The sequence below is a fragment of the Thalassophryne amazonica genome, chromosome 15 (assembly GCF_902500255.1).
Source record: "Thalassophryne amazonica chromosome 15, fThaAma1.1, whole genome shotgun sequence".
NCBI classification, from domain to species: Eukaryota; Metazoa; Chordata; class Actinopteri; order Batrachoidiformes; family Batrachoididae; genus Thalassophryne; species Thalassophryne amazonica.
In genome coordinates this window covers 82,286,471-82,308,224 of record NC_047117.1, presented here as the reverse complement: position 1 = coordinate 82,308,224, position 21,754 = coordinate 82,286,471, and the positions used below count along the sequence as shown (strand labels likewise).

Genomic DNA, 21,754 nt, shown 5'->3' with positions numbered 1-21,754 from the left:
ACAAGAGGGAAAATATTTTACATATCCATTCTGTATGTTACCATTATAAACAATATGTGCCTAAAGTTTAAAACCCACCCGGCACAATCAAACTTTTTGTACGGACACACGACAATAAACAGACCGACGGCAAAAACAAGATAAAACTCCCTTTAATATGCAATGAATAATTTTCAAGTAACATTTTTTTTCTAATGTCTGTCGGTAACAAAACAATACTGTATACAAACACAAAATTGCTACATTGATGTAAACAAGATATAAAAATGATCCTTATGGTAATAAAACAAGTATTTGCTGCAGAATTCCCCGTTTTAATGCAATTTTTTTCCCCAACCTCCACCAAGCTCACTGAAACTTTCAAAATAGTCACAATATGGCAACGTAACATTCAAACTTTTTTTTTTCTTGCAGTCATAACACTGATGCGTTCAGTGGTTTGATGTTTGACGTACTGGAGGAGTCTCATGTACACATCTGCCATGCATTTTTGATATTGCATTCATTACACGATTATATTTTTAATGTGTTCACCCGTCATTCCCCTTTGCCGGCGCTAGCTTTTTTTTTTGCTGTAACTTTTTTGTTTTGTTGTTGTTTTTGCCTGTTGGCAACAGTCAAGAGTGTCATGCAATCTGACCATTCTGCATCTGTGCGAATTTGTGCTGTTTACATTAGCATGTTTACTGTAATAGAAATCGTAATAACAAACAAAGGAGACGGTACTAACGGACCTAAACTGCTGAAGCTGACACTTGTTGAAGGCATAGTGAGACAGTTCCCGTGCTGGCGTGAGGAGTACTGGCAGGGGCAGGGGGGAGGGATTATCATGATGCCATTCAGAAATTAAAGAGGGGTTTCACGAGTTTCCCTTGTAAGACATTTACAAAGCAGAGGATGGAAAAAAAGCCAGTCATTGGAACAGCAACGTTCATCTGTTTGTCCTTCCAGCTGGGGTTGTGATGGAGATGGGAGGGCATAAGTGCGTTATGAAACAATGTAACTGGCTGAACTGGGAGCGACGGCGAGTCTATGTTAAGATATTTGACATGAACTCGTAGAACCTTTTGGAGTACTGCTCCGGGTTCACCGTTGAGATCTCGGCTCCCGCCTGACAAATGAAAAAGAAACTGGTCAAACACGGCAGAGAAAGTGACGTTCCGTAACTCCGTGATGTGTTTGTGATCGCTCACCCCGTGTTTCACAGTTTTGGCAGCGTGTGCAGCTTTTTTCTTTGCGTCGTAGTGCGTGAGGATGTCGATGATGGCCATGAAGTACACCTCCTTTTTTACAGCACCTACAAGGGGATGCAGAGAGAAACATCAGGAGCTTCAGGTCTCGCAAACCAGTTCATATAGGAGACGCGAGTGCGACACCTGTTTATTTAGTCTGTCACTCCAACTCAGTCACTCTGTGCCTAATCTGTTACCCCTTTTAAGTTAATAAAGTGTGCAGGAGGTGACTGCCTGCTTCCAAACCAGAAGGTCCCTGGTTTAAGGTCCCATTCTTCATCTACAGCTAGAGCTTTGTGAGGACGGTCATCACGTGTACAACTTGTGCCAAATCAACATGCAGATCTGCTGTGGTGACTCTGAGCATAACTAGAAACCTAAAGTTAGCAAAATATATTGCTTGAAAACTCATCGTGATAATGTTTCCCCAGAATAAGGTGGCAAATGAAACTTGTTAGTTCTGGAAACTGCCGGTGGGAATGCTGATGTACCTTCCCCTGTTGTGATTTTTTTTTTTTTTTTAATAGAGGAAATGCCCTTTGACAGTCTGCCCAGAGTCTGGCAGAGTGAACGTGTGCATTTATCCTGCAGATTAACACCCACAGCGAGCAGATGCTGTTGACAAACGCGCCGTGTGCTGATGCCTGACCGCCACAGACTGTGGAGCAGGTGCAATCAGCTAACTACGTCTCATCGAGGCTGAATTAACAGGCTCTAGATTACAGGGGCAGCGTCTGTTTACGCTGCAAAGTATGTTTTAGTTCTCAGAAGTTACAGATGAAATGTTGATACTTAGAGACTGAAGTAAATGTTGGGGAAAAAATACTTAAACCAGGATTATTTTATACTTTTTTCTTCATCTAAGAACAGTTAACTGGAATGAAAGATGGCGCTCACTGTCGTGGCTTTTGATTGCGTAAACATCCACAGAGGGGTCGAACTCCCCAGGGCCGAAGAAGCTGCCGCAATTGAGGGGGTTTCCAGGGCTGTCTGGCGGCGTGCCGAAGGACCCGGTTAGCACGCCTCCACCCATCCCGTCATTCTCAAAGTCCTCCTCGTCTCCCACACCCTCAACATCCATCTCCTCTTGTTCCGCCCGCTCCACGTCATGTATACCCACCAGAAGGCTGTAGTCCATGATCTTCAGGGTGGCCAGGAACTGAACACACACACAGCCAATAATATGATGACCAAGTCAGAGAAAACAATTCCTCATCGATTAATAACCAGTTCCACAGCAGTGTGAGCCCCCTCCCCCGCCTTACCTCTACGTCACGTTTTAGTTTCTCCAAAAAGTACTTTTTATTGTCATCACCGATCTGCAGCTTCTGGCCTTCATTCAGGAAGTCATTGTCTTTGAAAGTGGGGAGTTCTTTAGCCTTAACGCAGGGGAGAGAAAAAAAGTCTCATAACATAAAATTACTTCAAATATTTAAACACTGACCAACAAATTACAAAAATACAACAGAAAGACTTTTTTTCAAGTTCATTTACACACAAAGTGGGTGGAAAAAAAAACCCAAACTTGACAAAAGATGGGAAAAGTCCCACATAGCTTGGTGGACTCTTGGGCTAAGGACAGAACGGCAACAAGGCAGCGCACACAAGCTGTCAGGTTCTGATACTTCAAGTGAATATATGTGTGTGTGTGTGTGGGGGGGGGGGGGGGGGGGGGGGGGGGGGGCTTTCCTCCGGGCATTTTGGTTTCTTCCCACAAAATAAATAAATAAATAAATAAGCTCATTTAGGATCTGCTTCTTTCTTTGCCCCTGACCATGGCAGTATCTCTACATCTGGAGTTGGTCCCCGGGCGCCAGACTGTGGCTGCTCACTGCTCCGTCAGTGGTTGGATGACTGTTTCTATATGTATAAAAATAGGCTCCATTCCTGTGAATGCACAACTGTTCTCTTTTTCTCTGCTCACAAAATAACTGTCTGCTGTTACACCAATCACAGCCTCACGGTTGAGCAGCAGAAGGATTGTGCTCGATTGTAAAGAAGATAAATACACAATCACATCATGTCAGTACTCACTGGTGTTGCACTGATTACAAAACTTAAATGTATAAAGTCTTGTAGCAAGAAGCACAAGTGTGCAATAATTTCCTGCCAGCACAAATTAATGTGACAGTAAATACAGCCAGCAAGCAGAGAGAGAGAAAAAACTACTTCAGTAATGCTACTACTCACTTTGGAATACTTAATTTAGCTGTAATTTGACAGGTTTTTTTTTTTCTTGGATGAACTGAGGGCGTTTATTTTGTCCCAACCGTGTCAGCAACCAGCAGAGCAAAGAAATGAAACGCACCTTCTCTTTGTCGCTCGCTTCCCTCGAGACTGTAGAACCCTAAAAATTACAGGAAAAAAAAGTTTAAAAATAGAATTAATTGAAAGCAACTCGACAGAAGATCAATTGGCATTTCATTTATCCTCCGACGGATTCTTTTTAAACTGTCAATATTAGAAAGCAAATGTTTTCACTCAGAGATGTTTTGTAGATTTTCAGGACATCTGCGGTTTGTCTATCATGCTGTTTGCTCATTTAAAAATATAACTTAATATGACTTCGACATATACGAGGTCTGTGATAAAAGTAACGGACCTTATTATTTTTTTCAAAAACCATATGGATTTGAATCACGTGTGATTACATCAGACATGCTTGAACCCTTGTGGGCATGCGAGAGTTTTTTTCACGCCTGTCGGTTACGTCATTCGCCTGTGGGCAGTCTTTGAGTGAGGAGTGGCCCACCCTCTCGTCGATTTTTTCATTGTTCAGGAATGGCTCAGAGACTGCTGCTTTGTTTGATCAAATTTTTTTCAAAGACTGTAAGGCACAACTGAGTGGACACCATTCGATAAATTCAGCTGGTTTTCGGTAAAAAATTTAACGGCTGATGAGAGATTTTGGTCTGGTAGTGTCGCTTTAAGGATGGCCCACAGCGCCTGACGGCGACCTGCGCTTCGAGGCGGCAGCGTCTCGCCGTTTCAAGTTGAAAACTTCCACATTTCAGGCTCTGTTGACCCAGGAAGTCATCAGAGAACTTTCAGAAGAAGTCGGCATGAGGAGTTTATTCGGACATTCCATTGTTAACGGACATTTTGTAATGAAAGAACGTGCGGGCAGAGTCGCATGTCGGGCCGGACCGACCGCGGGGGGTCACGACAGGAAAAACACCTACATTGGAAACCTTAACGGGCAAGTTGGAACATGCCCAAGCTGTTAAACAATTTCTCAGTTACTCACTTGTTGAAAGCCATCAAAAGCCGCCTGAATTTTACAAATGGTTTTCAACACAGAGGTGTTTTTCCTGTCGCGGCGCACACAGATTCGCCGAGTCGTCACGGAAATGACTCGGCGAATTTGCGCGCACGTCTTTCATTACAAAATGTCCTTAAACAGTGGAATGTCCGCATAAAGTCCTCATGCCGGCCTCTTCTGAATCTTCTCTGTTCTCTCACGACGTCCTGGGTGAATTAAGCCTTAAATTAGGATGTTTTCAGGTCGAAACAGGCCGACGACGGCGCCTGGAAGCGCTGCGCAACTTCCCGCTCCGTGGGAAGTCCTTACAGCGACAGAAACACCCCGTAATCTCTCATCAGCCGTTAAACTTTTCACCGAAAACCAGCTTAATTTCTCGAATAGTATCCACTCGGATATCCCTCACAGGTCCAGAAAACATGTTGATAAAGCAACGCGCACTGTCCGCAGCGGTTATTCAGACAAAGAGATTCCGACGGGCGGGGTGGAGCACTCCTCACTCAAGGCCTGCCCACAGGCGAATGATGTCACCGACACGCGTGAAAAAACTCACGCATGCGCACGAGGGTTCAAGCTTGTCTGACGTAAAAACATATGAATCAAATCCATTTATTTTTTGAAAAAAATAAAAAGGACCGCTTTTTTCATCACAGACCTCGTACATCTACAGAATAAATGTGACTCCTGGCTTTATTTTACAGTCACATGTCACAAACATGTTCTACCTTCAGGTCGTATTTGCGGTGTACGGTGAGGCGATGGCTGAAAACATTTCGGGTGACCACCATGTACGTCTCCACCCCGTCCACCGTTAGCCTGTACATGCCCAGGAACTGCGGGAGCAGCGTGTTACCGTGACATTCCACTATAAACTGGACAAAGGCAGCACAGAACACGAGTAAGAGTGATGGTGATAAAAACCAAATATTTTGTTGTGCACCAAGTTAAAAAACAAACAAACCTAAATTTAGAAGTGTTACATAATTTATCTTGTTTTAAGGGTTAATGTCCTATTTTAAGTGGTCAACATGCTTATTTATAGACTTAATCTTAATTCAAGACATCTTGTTAAGTAAAATCATCTGTCCATGCAGGGAGATAATGTCCCTCAGATTTAGTGTTTTTAGACACCCTCTTATCGCAGTGCAGCGCCTTGATGAGCTGTGAAGATACCGAAGGTTGGCTGTGAAATGTCATTCAAAATAAGTAACTGAATTGAAAAACTGCATTTATACAGCGCCACCCCACCCCCCCCCCCCACCCCCCAAAAAAAGACACTTTGCAATGATGCCTCACATTCACAACAATGCTGTCATGGAAGGCAAACAGCCGATCACATAACCTCCACCACTGTCAGCTGGTGGACATAAACCGATTTTCCAGTTCATTTCTGACAGACTGAGACTCTAAAACACCACTCAGTCTCCATGCATTTACACTCAACAAAAATATAAACGCAACACTTTTGGTTTTGCTCACATTTTGTATGAGATGAACTCAAAGATCTAAAACTTTTTCCACATACACAATATCACCATTTCCCTCAAATATTGTTCACAAACCAGTCTAAATCTGTGATAGTGAGCACTTCTCCTTTGCAGAGATAATCCATCCCACCTCACAGGTGTGCCATATCAAGATGCTGATTAGACACCATGATTAGTGCACAGGTGTGCCTTAGACTACCCACAATAAAAGGCCACTCTGAAAGGTGCAATTTTATCACACAGCACAATGCCACAGATGTTGCAAGATTTGAGGGAGCGTGCAATTGGCATGCTGACAGCAGGAATGTCAACCAGAGCTGTTGCTCGTGTATTGAATGTTCATTTCTCTACCATAAGCCGTCTCCAAAGGCGTTTCAGAGAATTTGGCAGTACATCCAACCAGCCTCACAACCGCAGACCACGTGTAACCACACCAGCCCAGGACCTCCACATCCAGCATGTTCACCTCCAAGATCGTCTGAGACCAGCCACTGAAACAATCGGTTTGCATAACCAAAGAATTTCTGCACAAACTGTCAGAAACCGTCTCAGGGAAGCTCATCTGCATGCTCGTCGTCCTCATTGGGGTCTCGACCTGACTCCAGTTGGTCGTCGTAACCGACTTGAGTGGGCAAATGCTCACATTCGCTGGCGTTTGGCACGTTGGAGAGGTGTTCACGGATGAATCCTGGTTCACACTGTTCAGGGCAGATGGCAGACAGCGTGTGTGGCGTCGTGTGGGTGAGCGGTTTTCTGATGTCAATGTTGTGGATCGAGTGGCCCATGGTGGCGGTAGGGTTATGGTATGGGCAGGCGTCTGTTATGGACGAAGAACACAGGTGCATTTTATTGATGGCATTTTGAATGCACAGAGATACCGTGACGAGATCCTGAGGCCCATTGTTGTGCCATACATCCAAGAACATCACCTCATGTTGCAGCAGGATAATGCACGGCCCCATGTTGCAAGGATCTGTACACAATTCTTGGAAGCTGAAAATGTCCCAGTTCTTGCATGGCCGGCATACTCACAGGACATGTCACCCATTGAGCATGTTTGGGATGCTCTGGACCGGCGTATACGACAGCGTGTATCAGTTCCTGCCAATATCCAGCAACTTCGCACAGCCATTGAAGAGGAGTGGACCAACATTCCACAGGCTACAATTGACAACCTGATCAACTCTATGCGAAGGAGATGTGTTGCACTGCATGAGGCAAATGGTGGTCACACCAGATACTGACTGGTATCCCCCCCAATAAAACAAAACTGCACCTTTCAGAGTGGCCTTTTATTGTGGACAGTCTAAGGCACACCTGTGCACTAATCATGGTGTCTAATCAGCATCTTGATATGGCACACCTGTGAGGTGGGATGAATTATCTCAGCAAAGGAGAAGTGCTCACTATCACAGATTTAGACTGGTTTGTGAACAATATTTGAGGGAAATGGTGATATTGTGTATGTGGAAAAAGTTTTAGATCTTTGAGTTCATCTCATACAAAATGGGAGCAAAACCAAAAGTGTTGCGTTTATATTTTTGTTGAGTGTATGTACAAGTTGTTATAGTTCTGTTGTGATGACTTTTTCCATTAGTACCTTTTTTTTTTTTTTTTTTTTTTTTTTTGCTTATAACACAAACAGCTGCCAACTTGATCCATTCATTAAATTATTACCTTGAAAGAATTATTTATTTCCTTTTAAACAGAATGTACAATTAAAGTAAAAATGTTTTTTCAGCCTTACAAATTTGCAAGTAATAATAGCACTAATGCCTGCTTCACACGGCAAAATAATTATGCCGTTTTTGGACCCGATGGCAATTCCTGCTGTGTGTGGTGTGTTAAGAGCGCTCTAGTCTGCTCGGAAGGGAGTCTGGACCGCTCAGATCTCAAATCCTGAATATTCAACATGTTGGATCATCTTGGCCCGATATCCCAGCGTGTGGGGTGTGCCCCGAGCACACACCAGCACACAGCCTGTGACGTGTAGCCAATCACTAAGCGAGGTGATGGAAACATGGAGGGGAATCCAAAATATAAACAGGTGTCATGGCACACTAGAAAATCCAGTGCTTGCGCTGTCTCCACTCCTTTAACTTTAGCCCTTTTCTTTTTGTATCATTTTATTCTCAGAAACAGTCCACAAACTATCGCCACTGCTTCCTCCTTGTCCACCATGTTTGTTTACTCCGATATCACATTTAATCTCGAGAGGTTTTGCGAGATTTCCTGTCTGAACTGGGAATGTTTGTGTGTGGTGTGTTGTCTAACGTGGCTGCACACCACACATTATACAACCAAAACTGTTATATCTATGATTTTTTTTAAAATTGCCATATGTGGGGTCTCTCAGGTGTTGAAAGCCTACCGACAGTTTTAAAATCTTGCCGTGTAGACCAGGCATAAATGTACAAAGTGATAAACAGTAATTTATAAGGTGAATATTTAAACAAATGTGAGCTCATTACAATAACATTTCTCTAAATTTCATTGCAGGTTGATTGAAGCTGATTTTAGAGGAAATTGCTGCATTATGATGTATTTATTGCAGGAACCTCAGGGTTCTTTTTTATATATTTCGATATTACACGATAAATAAATCAATTTCAACCACACAGTGTATAAAATACAAGTGTTGATGATATAAATACTTTGATTTGCTTTGAAACTTAAGATCCAGTGTGGTTGTCTGGACTGTTTGAGGATTTGTGTGCTGTAAAAGAGCCATCAAACATCCTTTGTGTTGTGTCCAGTGATTTATGGAGAGTCTGTAATGATCTCATGATCAGGACATAACCTGGGTTAACTTCAGTATATTCAGAGTGCGTTTCTGCTTAGAAAAATATGGACACCATAATTTAACAAAATATTGAAAAAAATGGCAGTCACAGTCGGCCCGTAGAGTCCATAAAGCCAAAAAATACAAACATGCTTATTATGTTCATCATTCTGTATAATTTTTTTTTTTGATCTGAGGATACTTCATGAAATTATGAACCAACATTCCCAAATGACTTTCACAAAAGAGACGTCCCTACAGAGGACAGCAACACACACACACACACACACACACACACACACACACACACACACACACACACACACACACACACAAATCAGCCCCGAGTTACTGTTGTGAATTCCTGTGGGGTCCAATTGTGTCTGTGGGGGTGCAGGTTCTTGACTTCATACCTGGTGGTACTTTTTTAAGATGTTGTGCATCTCAGCGATGTCCTCACTGGACACAGTCTTGATTACAAAACGATGGTCATAACTAGACAGGAAGCGGTTGCCAAAGCGACCCTGGGAGTCGAAGTTTAGTGGGGCACTCCTCGTGAGAGAGTTCTGCCAGAGAAAAACAGTCTGAGACATTTCAAGCTCCCAACAAGAGATCAGCTTTCACCATCAATACTTCTTCCACATCATATTTACTATTTTTGTCATTTCCAGTGTGAACATTCTGGGTTCTAAATGTTGAGAGAATGCGGCTCACCTGGTAGTCCTGGTCATCAATACAGAACCTCTCCCTCAGGTTTCTGAACACCATGGGACAGTACTCTTTGAACTTAAAGCGACTAGGCAGGTTTTCTCTGCAGGAGAGAGAGCGAGAAAGAACCAGAGTGAGTCACTCAATCAATACAACAAGAGGATTATTGGACCAGGAACAGGACTTAATACTTCAGCTTTTTTGGATTCTACTTAAAACAACAACACAAAGGGGGCTGACATTTACTGAAATAAGATCAATAAATACACATTTACAGCAACGTATATATATATATATATATATATATATATATATATATATATGTGTGTGTGTAAAAATGATATGCAGGCATAGGTTTAAATTTCAATCATTAAAACACCAGCACACCTGCAGCTGGCACCAAATGGGTTGATGGAGATGATCAACTTTCATCACTCATTAAAAGAAAACACTAGTGAGGATGAATCCTACTGAGCTCCAGCAGTGCTGTGTTGCCATGTCGGTTATTTGCATTGCAAAGTAAGTGGCTCAATTATCAGTGCACTTAATCAGTGTGAAGAAAAACTCGCCCTTAAGGCCCCCTGACACTTACACAACTTTGATCAGCGCACTTGCACGCACTCTGTCGTGCACAAGAGTAAACTCGTAAACTGTGTGCAGCTTTGTGTAAGTGCACAAAGAAAATTTAGAAATGTTCAAAATCTCCATCATTCATTAATGCCATGAGCATTACGATTGTGCAGTTTGGCCCATTTGTAATTGGAATTCGTCAATTATATCCTGTTGGCTAAGATGTAATGCAAGTGGCGATTTTCAGTTTTAATTTTTAAGTGTTTATATCCAAATCATGTGAAAGGTGCAGGAAATAGACATTTTTATGCAAACTCTATATTAAGAGCTCTAAAGAATTTGACAAATTAAAACTGGATGGATGGATGACAGATTAAAAATGAAACAGCCTTTCTCTGTCACGCATTTACCACACTCGCTTTAATTCTCGCTTATTTTTTGTGAATGAGAACTTCATGTCTGTTTTTAATAAATGCATGTTCAGTTTGTTGTGGTCATGTGTGACTTGGCCTTTTTTTGTTTTTCTTTTTAAAAGGTCTTTGATTTCATTTGCAAGCTTTGCTTCATTGTCTTTCTGCACAATTAGGGGTGCGAGGGGGGGGAAAAAAAAAAAAAAAAAAAAATCGATTCACGTCCGAATAGCGATTCTTATTTAGATTTTGAATGGATCCAAAATGTCCAAGAATTGATTTTTAAAAAGCATTTTTTAAAACATTTTCTTGCTTACTCACTGTGTGTACTGTTTGTCAGGCAACGGCTTCCGTACTGCAGCGTCCCAGCTACGGGAGGGTCCAGCGTGCTTCACACATTCATGAGCTGCAGCTGCAGCATGGCGGAGGAAAGGGCCTTTCAACGGCCTTTCACACTGAACGCGTCAGACGCGTCAAAAATCGGTCTAAAAAGCATTATTTTCAATGAGACGTGTTGCTTTTTAGACGCGTCAGAAGCGTCGCGTCAAAAGCCGAGCTAAACCGATGCTTCTGACGGGAGCACGCATTGCCGCTTGTCGACAGGCTGACGCGATCAAAGTTCAATCCAATCCAACTTTCGACACTCTGAGCTGTGACGTACCTTCGCGTTGTCCAATAGGAACGATGCGTCGGGCCAAAACACGGAAGTCGAGTGGCAGAAACCACTGATCTCTACAAAATGGATCAGTGTAGAAACCACTGATCTGTACAAAACATTAGCGTGTGACAGGACTGCTCATTTATAGAGCAGTTTTCTGAAGAAAAATCATTGGAAATGTTTTTTTGTTGTTGTTTGTTACCTCAAAATTTCTGATTACTGTTAAAAAAAAAAGTTTAGAACACTTGTAATTAAAATAGCTAAATAAATCAATAAATGGTTCTTTAGAAACTTTTCATCTATAAATTAAAACCACCTGTTATTTCAGATTAGATAATTTCTTGTTTAACATAAGGAACCCTGGACATTTATTTTTAGACAAATAAAATAACATGGAAACTTGTACATTTTTTAAAGTCTGGTAGATTATTTATATCTCATTTCAACCAGAAAGAGACACTAAATAAATACAAATGGATATTATAAATGCAACAGGAAATAATTTAACAATGACTGCAGTGTGATTGTAAAGTAGGATTTCTGTGACATAAACCTCATGATGAATTTTTTTAATAGTCATTTAAACTTGTAATTTCGTCAAAATATGTAATTGCCTTTAATGTTATCAGGACAGTCATTTCTAAAATATGAATTTGAGCGCAATAAGTGGAGAGCTTCTACTTGTGCAAATGTCTTGACTTTTATTCGTGGACATTTTTAATGATCCGTTCATTTATTGTTAAAATAAAAAATGAAACAGCTTTTTAAAAAATAATAAAATAGTTGCTGTTGAAAGAGCCTTTTATTTAGAAGCAGGTGATGTTGTGCTGGATTCTCAGGACCAGATGAAGGTCTCTTCTGCAGCTTTGAACTCTGGTGGTGTTGCTGAAGAGCAGAGATGTTTTCTTTCGACTGGACTTCGTGGTGTTCAGCTCATCAATAGACGTTTGTTTGTCTGCACAGCAAATGTTCCTGATTGGGACAAATAAAAATATTTTTTTAATATAAAGAAACACTAAACAGTTATATATATATATATATATATATATATATATATATATATGAACGATGGAAAAAAAACGCCTGAAAAATAAGCTATTTAAAGCTGAGCTTTTGTGGTGTCTGAAAAAAGCTGTAGCTTTATTTGGTAAAAATAAAGACTGAACCATCTACAAATTAAAGCGTTCATTCAAATCAATTGCGCTAAAAAGCTAACATTAGCCGATCAATAAACCTTCACAACAGTGCAGAACCATCACGTTTTACTTTTATTTTATCCTCACCTCGATAAAGCTGCAGAACTAACCTCCGTTGGGCAAACTGGGACTTCGCATATATCCAAAAAGTGGGAGATTTCGGACTGAGTGGGTCTGCTCCATCCCCCCGGCTGCCTGCCTCGGTCTGCCGAGGAATGATGCCTGAAGGCTGGCTTCTCCGTGCGGGTCGGCCCGCTGTCGCAGTTCGATCGATATCCCACCAAGTCATCAGTCCTCCCTCGGTCGGTGTCACTCCGAAAAGTAGCTGGAAAAAAAAAAGCTTCTCCCAGCAGGGTGATGGGAGAATCGTTCTACTGCTGTTTTTAAAGCTTTTTTGTGGTTCAGGCGACCCAAATTCAAGATGGCAATCGCTGAACTTTTTTCAGGGTGTGAAACAGCCAGAGTGTGACGTAGCCGCAATCTCTGCCCCCTTGCAGCTTCCAAAGCGACGCGTCTGATGTCACGCCGCGTTGGAACGCAGTTGGAACGCATCGGCCTGACACGCTAGGGAGCGTTAAAGCGTCGCACTGAAGCTTGCAGTGTGAAAGGCCCTGAAGAGCTAATTCAGCCAGCATCGTCTTTGCTGAAGGCAAATATTTGGGCGCATTTTGGATTTTATTATTTGCTGCGTAAGAAGGAGCTTGACATGGCTTATGCAGTGTGCAAAATCTGCAAAATGAAAGTCAAGTACTTCAGAAATACTTCAAATCCACAAGCCCACATGCTACGCTATCACCCGGAGCTAAAAGAAGCGGAGCAACGGTATCTGCCGACTACTGACCAACACTTCGCTAAACTGCCAGCCAACTCTGATCGAGCAAAGCAGATAAGTAAATTTACATCTTTAGAATCACTTGATTAACCTTGTAAAGCTGCATTTTCTTAAACATAAACATTTTTTAAGTAATATAACTATTTCTGAGATCTCTTTCAATCGAAAATTGATTCTGAATCGAATCGTCACCCCAAGAATAGGAATCTAATTGAATCGTGAGTTGTTGTAAAATTCACATCCCTATGCACAACGAAGCATCTTCTACTGTATTTTGAAGCATTTAGATAAATTTGAACAGACTTCGCTGTCTTCCCATTATTTTGACACTTTTTAAATGTCTTCTTATTTAGAACAGTGTAGTGGTATGCAGGTTTTATTTATTTGTTTATTTTAACTTAAGCTAATCAGGTCTCTGTTTATGCTATGGACACCTATAGTTTCTATCTCGTGGTAATAACACTATAATTTCAAATAAGACTTTCTCCTGCAAGGTTTTTTTGATCTGGCCGACCATTGTAAGGCGTCTTTCTTAACCAGTGAAACCATTATTTTTTTCACCCATGAAAGAGTCGTACAGGGCTTTCAATGTTACTGATCTCAGCAAATCTAATGTTTTTGTAATTTCGAGTTGAGTTCTTTATATTTTTCAATCTAATTGGGCAGCACAGTCTCATTTGAGGGCAGACGCTAAAGGGGTAAAATATGATGCATATGACGTAACTTCTCTACTTTCGGGGACAGAAACATGGCACGTTCTGAGTTTTGGGCAAATTACATGCAAACAAAGCGAAAATGCAAAGAAAAAGTGACGATGCGGTGGAAAATGGACATATGCTGTGGTCTGTTTATGAGCTCAATCGTGTCAAGGTGGTTGTGCAGGCGAGAGACTGCAGGTACTCTGGTTAGCTGTGTAGGCTAACACTTACCGACGCAACCTCTCCCATTTGTCTCGTCTTCCCTTCTCCACTGGGAACCAAAAAAACCTGCACTTTTCGTGAGTCCTTCGGTGATTGCAGCCGAAAACAAAGCAGAACAACGTTTTTCCGTGTGAACTTATGCTCTGTATATATTGAGCAATGGGAGTGGCTGTCCCCATAAGCGGTCAAATCCTGCGATATCACGCAAGGTTAAAACGAGACTATGCTGCCCTGTTGTAATTCTTTGACGTATTGACAGGATCACCTCTTGGGATCTTATGCTGAGAGCTGACAGAAAGACTTGTGTTTGTGCAATATGGAGACGGAGATACACACAAAAACAAAACAAAAAATAATTTTTTGTGACTTTGACAATAATGATAACAAGGCGATAGTCTTCAAAAATGTTTGTAAATGTCTTTCTACTAGGAAGCATTAATCGACATAATGGACACAAGGTTAAAGGAAAATGGCTCCTATTTATTTCCTTAAACCACAGAAAAACAATCACAAATGTAAAATGTTACTTGGCTCAAAATTTGAGGAGTGTGCTGTGCAGGCACCTTAGCTGATTTTAGGATCTTCTGTGGCACAGAGGTCTCAAAACTTTTCATAATCCTTGCTGTGCTTCATCCACAGGTGGTGAAATAAGTTCCATATCAAGCTGTTTTAACAGTAACAGGTTTACGGCATCTTTTTCTTTTGGGCAGCATGTCTCTTCAAACACAAACCATCTTTCTACATGGACTGAGCGGCCATAGGTGTCTGCATGTTGTCTCAGTTTTCCATCCATTTTTTTGAACCTCAGTCATGCTAAGCTAACCTGTGTTGCAGTTATGCTCAGTGAGTGATCAAGGGACTGAATCTCTGCTTTGCTAAAATGTTGCCAGATACGGCTGATGAGTTCCACTCTATAAGGGCAGTCCTATCACTGCCCTCAGCCTGCAAAATAAGATTCAAATCCACCTACTCTGGGAACACTACTGCAGCCAGGGGCTTAAATACTTCATAATGTCAGATTGCACATCGTTAAAACAACAATCACAATATTATTACAAACTATATCACACACCCCTACTTAAAATGCAAATTTTCACACTTGAAATAAACTCCACACCTGATCTACTTACTTCAAGAATGAAATTATGACATAATACATGTGTGAGCATGTGTTTTATGCACTTGATGAGCCCATAAAGTTGAAAGTTTACATGTAATGTTGTATTTCCAACAATTCATAAAATCATGTTTTGTTTTATTCGAAATGCATCATGGTGTTACACAAAGCCAAAATAACAAAACTGCTGTCACTGTGCAGTAATTACACACCTAACCATACAATCTTAGTCAACAAGACACTTTATTTATAGATTTAATGCACCTACTTGTTAAATAGGTGGTTGTCCACTTTGATCTTACTGTAGGCTTTAAAGTCATCTGGCATCAGCATTACTGGTACAGGCACATTACCTAACTCGTTAATCTGAAGGAGAGGGAACAGAAGGAGATGAGACAGGAGCCTGTGGAAAAGGAAAGCTGAATATTCACACCCAACAGAGAACACCAGAAAATTTAAAGGAGCTGCAAATTATTGTGTAGTCTTAATCAAAACAAAATTAACTGTGGTGAGGGAAGACATGCAGGTGGTTGGTGTGACAGGAAGTTACAGAGGACAGGGCGAGATGGAAACGACTGATCTGCTGTAGCGACCCCTAACGGGAGGGGTCTTACTGAAAGTAATGATGACTTAAAATAATATTTTCCAGTTTCATGCAACCCCAACACAATCAGCTAAATTCCTGCTTCTCTTTTCCTCTACAACAAAAGACCGCTAGACATCACTAAGCACACCGAGACAGATTGTATCCAATGCATCAAATTAAAAAGTGCAGACAAATAGTATGCTTGACACGGCACTTCTATAACTTCTCATGTTGAAGACTACAACAGCAGCTTAGAACTACAGTACTGTGCAAAAGCTGTAAGCACCATAAAACGTACCTTTTTCCAGTCAGATGGGTCAACAGAAAAGCTCATTTGTAATTTGAAAACAGTCCTTTCTAGTTAAGGGTCTCGGGGGACAGTGTACACCATGGACAGGCCGCCACTCTATCGCCTAAAATAAATGTTGCATTTTAAAATTTAGATGTCAATATTTAGCTATGCATTTATAAGTTAGATATTAAGCTATTTTTTATTTAAATGTATCCTTTAAATTGGTTGAATCAACTTCCACTTTTAGCAAGCAAACACAAAATTTAGTTAATGAACAGTAGAGTCCTAACCTCTTTTTCAAAGCCTAAAAACATCCAAGATGGTTTCTGTTAGTACAAATGTCAACTGCAGAAGTTATATTTTTGGAGGTGGTGGTGTAACTGGTTGGGGGGGGGGAGGGGGGGTGCTCATTGTTAAAAATTTTCAGAACTCTATTTATAATGCGTTTAATTGGTCTATGTATGTATGTATGTTTGCCTTTAACAACCTTCCCATGTTGTTTGTATTTGGTCCAGAGTTTAGACACAGCTGACTGTGAACAACCAACATCTTTTACAACATTGCGTGATGATTTACCCTCTTTTAAGAGTTTGATAATCCTCTCCTTTGTTTCAATTGACATCTCTCGTGTTGGAGCCATGATTCATGTCAGTCCACTTGGTGCAACAGCTCTCCAAGGTGTGATCACTCCTTTTTAGATGCAGACTAACGAGCAGATCTGATTTGATGCAGGTGTTAGTTTTGGGGATGAAAATTTACAGGGTGATTCCATATTTTTTTCCTCAGAATTGAGTGATTCCATATTTTTTTCCTCTGCTTGGTCTAAAAAAAGTAACCGTTACTGACTGCCACAATTTTTTTTCTTGATTTCTTATAGTGTTTCTTAAAGCCAGAAAGTTGCCATTTGAAATGACTTTAGTTTTGTGTCATGTCTGTGATCTGCTTTTTTTCTACAAAATTAAACAACTGAATGAACATCCTCTGAGGCCGGTGATTCCATAATTATTGCCAGGGGTTGTATATGTGACTCACCACAGGACAAGAATCATCTAGCAACAAGTTGTGGCTACATCTGAACACATTGATGGATAATTCTATTTAAGATGTAGCATGGAACAAGATCTAAAACACCACGTGACAATGTGCAGAAGTAAAGGAATCCAGCATCACAGAGAGACAGCCATATTAAAAATACATCATCATACATTTAATCTCTTTGATGATAAATCTCTGAAGTCTTGGATCAGCTTACCACCACCCACACCTCAAATCACCATGCCTGTGTGCTGTACCCACACACCACTGCTGCCAAAGTTCAGCTGCATAACTGAAAGTCTTGCAGTAATATCCAGATCATAACACAACTGTAAATCTTCACACAGACTGCCTTCAAACACCGACTGTGCACAACTTAGGAGCCACCAAAAGAGCTGTGACAACTCTGCAGGAGTTACAAGTTTTAGTAGCTCAGTCAGAACAGACAAACTTATCTGGGAGCTTCACTCTCAGCTTTATAGAAGAGTAACACCAGAGCTACAGCCCGCTAGAAGCAACAAGAAAGACTGAAAGTCACTTGGGAGATTTTACAGTGCTACAGCCATGGGGGAATCTATACGGATTTAAATTTATCCCTATATATAATTTAACAATGCTCCCAGTTTGAAGAATATCCTGATAATGACTCAATCCTAAAGAAAATAGAGGACTTGGCAGTTCAACATTTTTTTGTATTTTACTGTGGGAGGCACTTTGCATACAAGGCTAGAAAATGCATAACAAATATTGTTGTAGTAACAGCCCTATGTCTTGGGCTTTTATTGTTAAAGGTCAAGACAGGAGGTGGCTTCAGTGTAGAAACGTTTTACCAAGTCTATCTGTGTTTGTCATAACCATTTTTCTCAATTTCCTCAGATTTACAGGATGATCAACATAGTTGCGTTTTGTGTACCTTGAAGGACCAACTTCCCCTCATTTTTTAAGTTCTGTTTACAGCACATTTTTTTAACCACCAACAGCTCAGACAACACTTTGCAGAAGAAAATGATTGTGCACTTTGATGTGCAATCTAAAAGCTGCAGATGTTCTCACATTTCCGCTTCAGACAGAAACAGAAAGTGTTTATTTTCATGATGAAAAACTATCAAGCCACATGTATTCTACAGTGCTACAAGTTAGTACAATCTAAGACTGACTGATGGTGTCATGCATTCAATATCTACAGACAAGGTAAGGGCAGGAAGCAAAATTGGTGATTTGGTCATAGACCAGTGATCTGTAGGATAATTTGTCATCTACATGTAGCAGATTTGTTGTTGAATGTATTTCTTTAGGAGGAAGAATGGTCATTTTTGGGAGTTAAATAACACAGCAAAATAGTGTTAGAGGATAACCCTACCAGAGATCCCCAGAGTTTACATCTCAAACCAATTTAAAACTAGTCGTTGCCATAGGTTCAAACACAGACATATCACAGACAGCTACTGTTCCGGTACTTCCAGTCTGACACATATAATAGATCAACAACATAATGACACACTTGCTATTAGCTACCCTAGACATGACTCCTAATCTGAAACTATAATTTAGTTTATCCCTTTAACATATGCCTTTAAAGGGACTGAAACCAAATAAAACACCACAAGCAGCAAATTTAAATTTAACATCAGCACATGCAAACAGGAATAACTGGGGTTTGAGTTTGAAGACAACCAGCCTTTGCATTGAACCATAATGACATCATACAACTAAATGATGGATATAGTTCTCCAACAACTCAACATAATAGTTGGACAGAAACAGTCCAGACTTATAGATGCGCAATGTACAGTGAAATTTCAAAACTGCTCAGTGTGAGCAGTTTTGCAAAAACAATAATACTGGAGATGACACTTTCCAGATATGCAAAAATGGCAGTCATCATCTGCATCGCTAATGCCTGGAATTTCCACCAAATGTGGACACACTGATATGATGGGAGTCAGTACTTATCCACCAACTACTTGCTGTTGTAAATATTTAATTAGCTGAGAGCACACTGAAGAGGTTCACTTTCATTCAGACATTAGAACATAACTGTTTGTGTGTGCCTGTGTGTGTGTGTGTGTGTGTGTGGGGGGGGGGGGCAAAACATGAAACAACAAGAACCCATTATTAGCCTTCCCACAAAGCAGAAAGAAGCTACTGTAATGGTCATCTCTGTAGGTCTGGTTGTCTGTCTGCAGTGACAGCTTCAAAATACAACAAGCAATTTTAATCAAACCTGATGGATAAACTCAGAGGACCATCCTGTAAACACACAGGTTGCGTCAATGTCACAACTCTACGGTCAAAATCAGAGGTCATTGAAAAATACATTAATGACCACTTCACAGGAACTAGACAAGCTACTGCAAACTTCAGGTCTCTTGGAGCTAACGAATGCATCAGACCTCTGACATCAGTGACTACGTTTACATGCCGTTAATATCTGGGTTAAGGTCAATATTCATATTCGGGTTTTTAAAAACCGGAATATGAGCATATTCTGGTTTTTGCGGGTGTTTACATGGCCGTGCGTAACCGGGTTATTGCTAATATTCCGATTATGAAAGGGTTATTGGCTGCATGTAAACGAAGTCAATGTAGCCACGCAATTACATTGTGGGAAGTTTAAAGTTTGTCTGGTGGCCACAAGGCACCACAATTATCTGGATGCCTTGTTTTTTACCCAGTGTTGCAATTACAACTTCTTATGACATCCACACCTTCCTCCACAAAAAAAAAAAAACTGGACCATACAGATAATCTGTCATATCTTAGAGGCTCCTTTTCAAGCAATCAGTCTGTGACTCCTCTGACAAAAATCCTGGGCAAATTTTTGGTGAAAATTCTCCCCCATTTATTACCACTGTGCAAAGTGGCCTTCGCCGAGCTTTTCATAGCCATATGGAGGTTAAGCCAGAAGTGAATTCGATATGTTTTCTATTCCATTTATAGATGTGACGGGACAAACTGGCGCAAACGTGCACTCATGAAAGGAGCTGCAAACGAAAGCTTATTTAAACAATGTGCAGCTGTGGAACAGAAAACCAGCAGGCGCTGCCTGTCACACCTCCCCAGCCCGTCGTGCATGACAGCAGATCACGACATGCCTCTTAAAACCACTCCGCTGTTCACGATTACCATCACAGATCATGACTGATAGTGCAAATCCTGACCCAACTGCGCACACACGTTTAAAAACAATCCACCAATGTGCACAAACGCATCAGCCCTGACACAACGATCAGATCAGGCAGCCAGACACAGAAAGGCAACAAACGCTAGTTTGACAGATGAAAGCAGCTGGCTAACAGGCTAACCAGCTAATTACGGCGAAGCAGCAGCATAAACAAACCTCTGGTTAGCAAAGCGGCACGCGTGTGAGATGCATTTACCGTATGGTTGACACCCCACATCAAAACGCTGAGAATGGGCTCGCTCGCTCGGAAAAGTTTGACTTTCTGGCCTATAAAATGCTTCTTTTTCGTCTTGGTTTTGCTAGCGCTAACGGGCGCCGCGCTCGTGCAGTTGGATGACATGGTCGCGAATTCAGGCTGCGCAAGAAACAAAAACTGAGCTTAAAAAAAAGTCTATAAGTGCATTGTGCTGGTTTCCCAACTCGCAGAGAGTCTCCGGATAGGATAAGTGTCTTTTCAATGCATTTTGCGCCGTCACCACCCTTCCTCCTCCCGAACAGGCCACCGCGGACAGAACAGCTAGCCGGCCATCGGGCAGCCTCTCGGCCCCGGAGCGCTCAACTCTGGACGGACAAGTCCTTTCCTGTCCCGTGGACGTCCGCAGCCCGACAGTCGATGTGGTGTTCGGTTACTCGGAGATCAGTACCGTCATGATGCGCTGAGATTGTTGTCAAAGCGCTTTTTTTTTTTTTTTTTTTTGGACTCTCCTCAAGATGGCGTCTGTATTGCACTTCACGGTCAACAGCGACCCCAGCAGGTTGTCTGAGGGATACGCTCCTTCTGACGCCGATGGGTCGAAGCGAAACTCTGGCATGTGCTGGCACCTCTGTGGCATCACAGTGACTGCTGTGGCATCTCGTGAAAAAACGGTGTAGCTGTCTTTTTCCATTTAAAAATATATAGCAGAATAGAAATGTGTAAAATATCACGACAATTATGTATTTTATGGTAAAAGCACCAAGTTTTGCACAGATATTGATTCAGCGTGTAAGAAAACAGAGGACAACACGTCATATACTCTCCATTCAAACTATAAATTCATTGATTAAAAAAATGAGCTTGGCATGATAACTCATTTTTTAAATAATAGATCAATCTGCAAATTGTTCCTTAAATTATGTTTGCTCAATCAACTTCTGTTTACAAAGCACAGTTTCACTCTTTCAATATTAAAAAAGGCTTTGTATGCTGCTGTAGTGCCACAGACATGTCACTGAAGCTCCACAAGCTGCCACTGAGGTACCACAGGCTGCTACTGGAGTATTAATGATGTACTACAAGAGTACTAATGGGGTGCCACAGGCTGCCAATGAGGGGGCACTGATATGCCAAAGGCTGCCAGTGAGGTGGTGCTGAGGTGCCACAGGCTGCCAGGTGCCACAGGCTGCTGGTGAGGTGGCACTGAAGTGCCACAGGCTGTCAAGTGAGGTGCCACAGGCTGTTGGTGAGTTGGCACTAAGGTGCCACAGGCTGTCAATGATGTGC

The 21,754-nt window shown here is 41.4% G+C and overlaps 2 protein-coding genes across 3 annotated transcripts in view; one reads left to right on the top strand and one right to left on the bottom strand.

The window, feature by feature from the left end:
• Positions 1–21,754, top strand: part of cwc25 (CWC25 spliceosome associated protein homolog) — a 35,210-nt gene that overhangs the window by 11,761 nt on the left and 1,695 nt on the right. The gene's annotated exons all lie outside the window — the stretch shown is intronic.
• On the bottom strand, positions 137–21,006 carry LOC117526826 (phosphatidylinositol 5-phosphate 4-kinase type-2 beta). 2 transcript variants are annotated; one of them, XM_034188901.1, is made up of 10 exons: positions 20,468–21,006; positions 15,443–15,540; positions 9,478–9,574; positions 9,177–9,329; positions 5,220–5,366; positions 3,541–3,579; positions 2,498–2,611; positions 2,130–2,391; positions 1,194–1,297; positions 137–1,111 (listed from the first exon to the last, which is right to left on the bottom strand). In XM_034188901.1, the coding sequence occupies exons 1-10, from the start codon at positions 20,609–20,611 to the stop codon at positions 1,031–1,033; spliced, it is 1,239 nt and encodes a 412-aa protein (XP_034044792.1). In that variant the 5' UTR covers positions 20,612–21,006; the 3' UTR covers positions 137–1,030. The 2 variants fall into 2 exon arrangements, with proteins under 2 accessions (XP_034044792.1, XP_034044793.1); XM_034188902.1 differs by having other exon boundaries at positions 15,443–15,577; positions 20,468–20,606.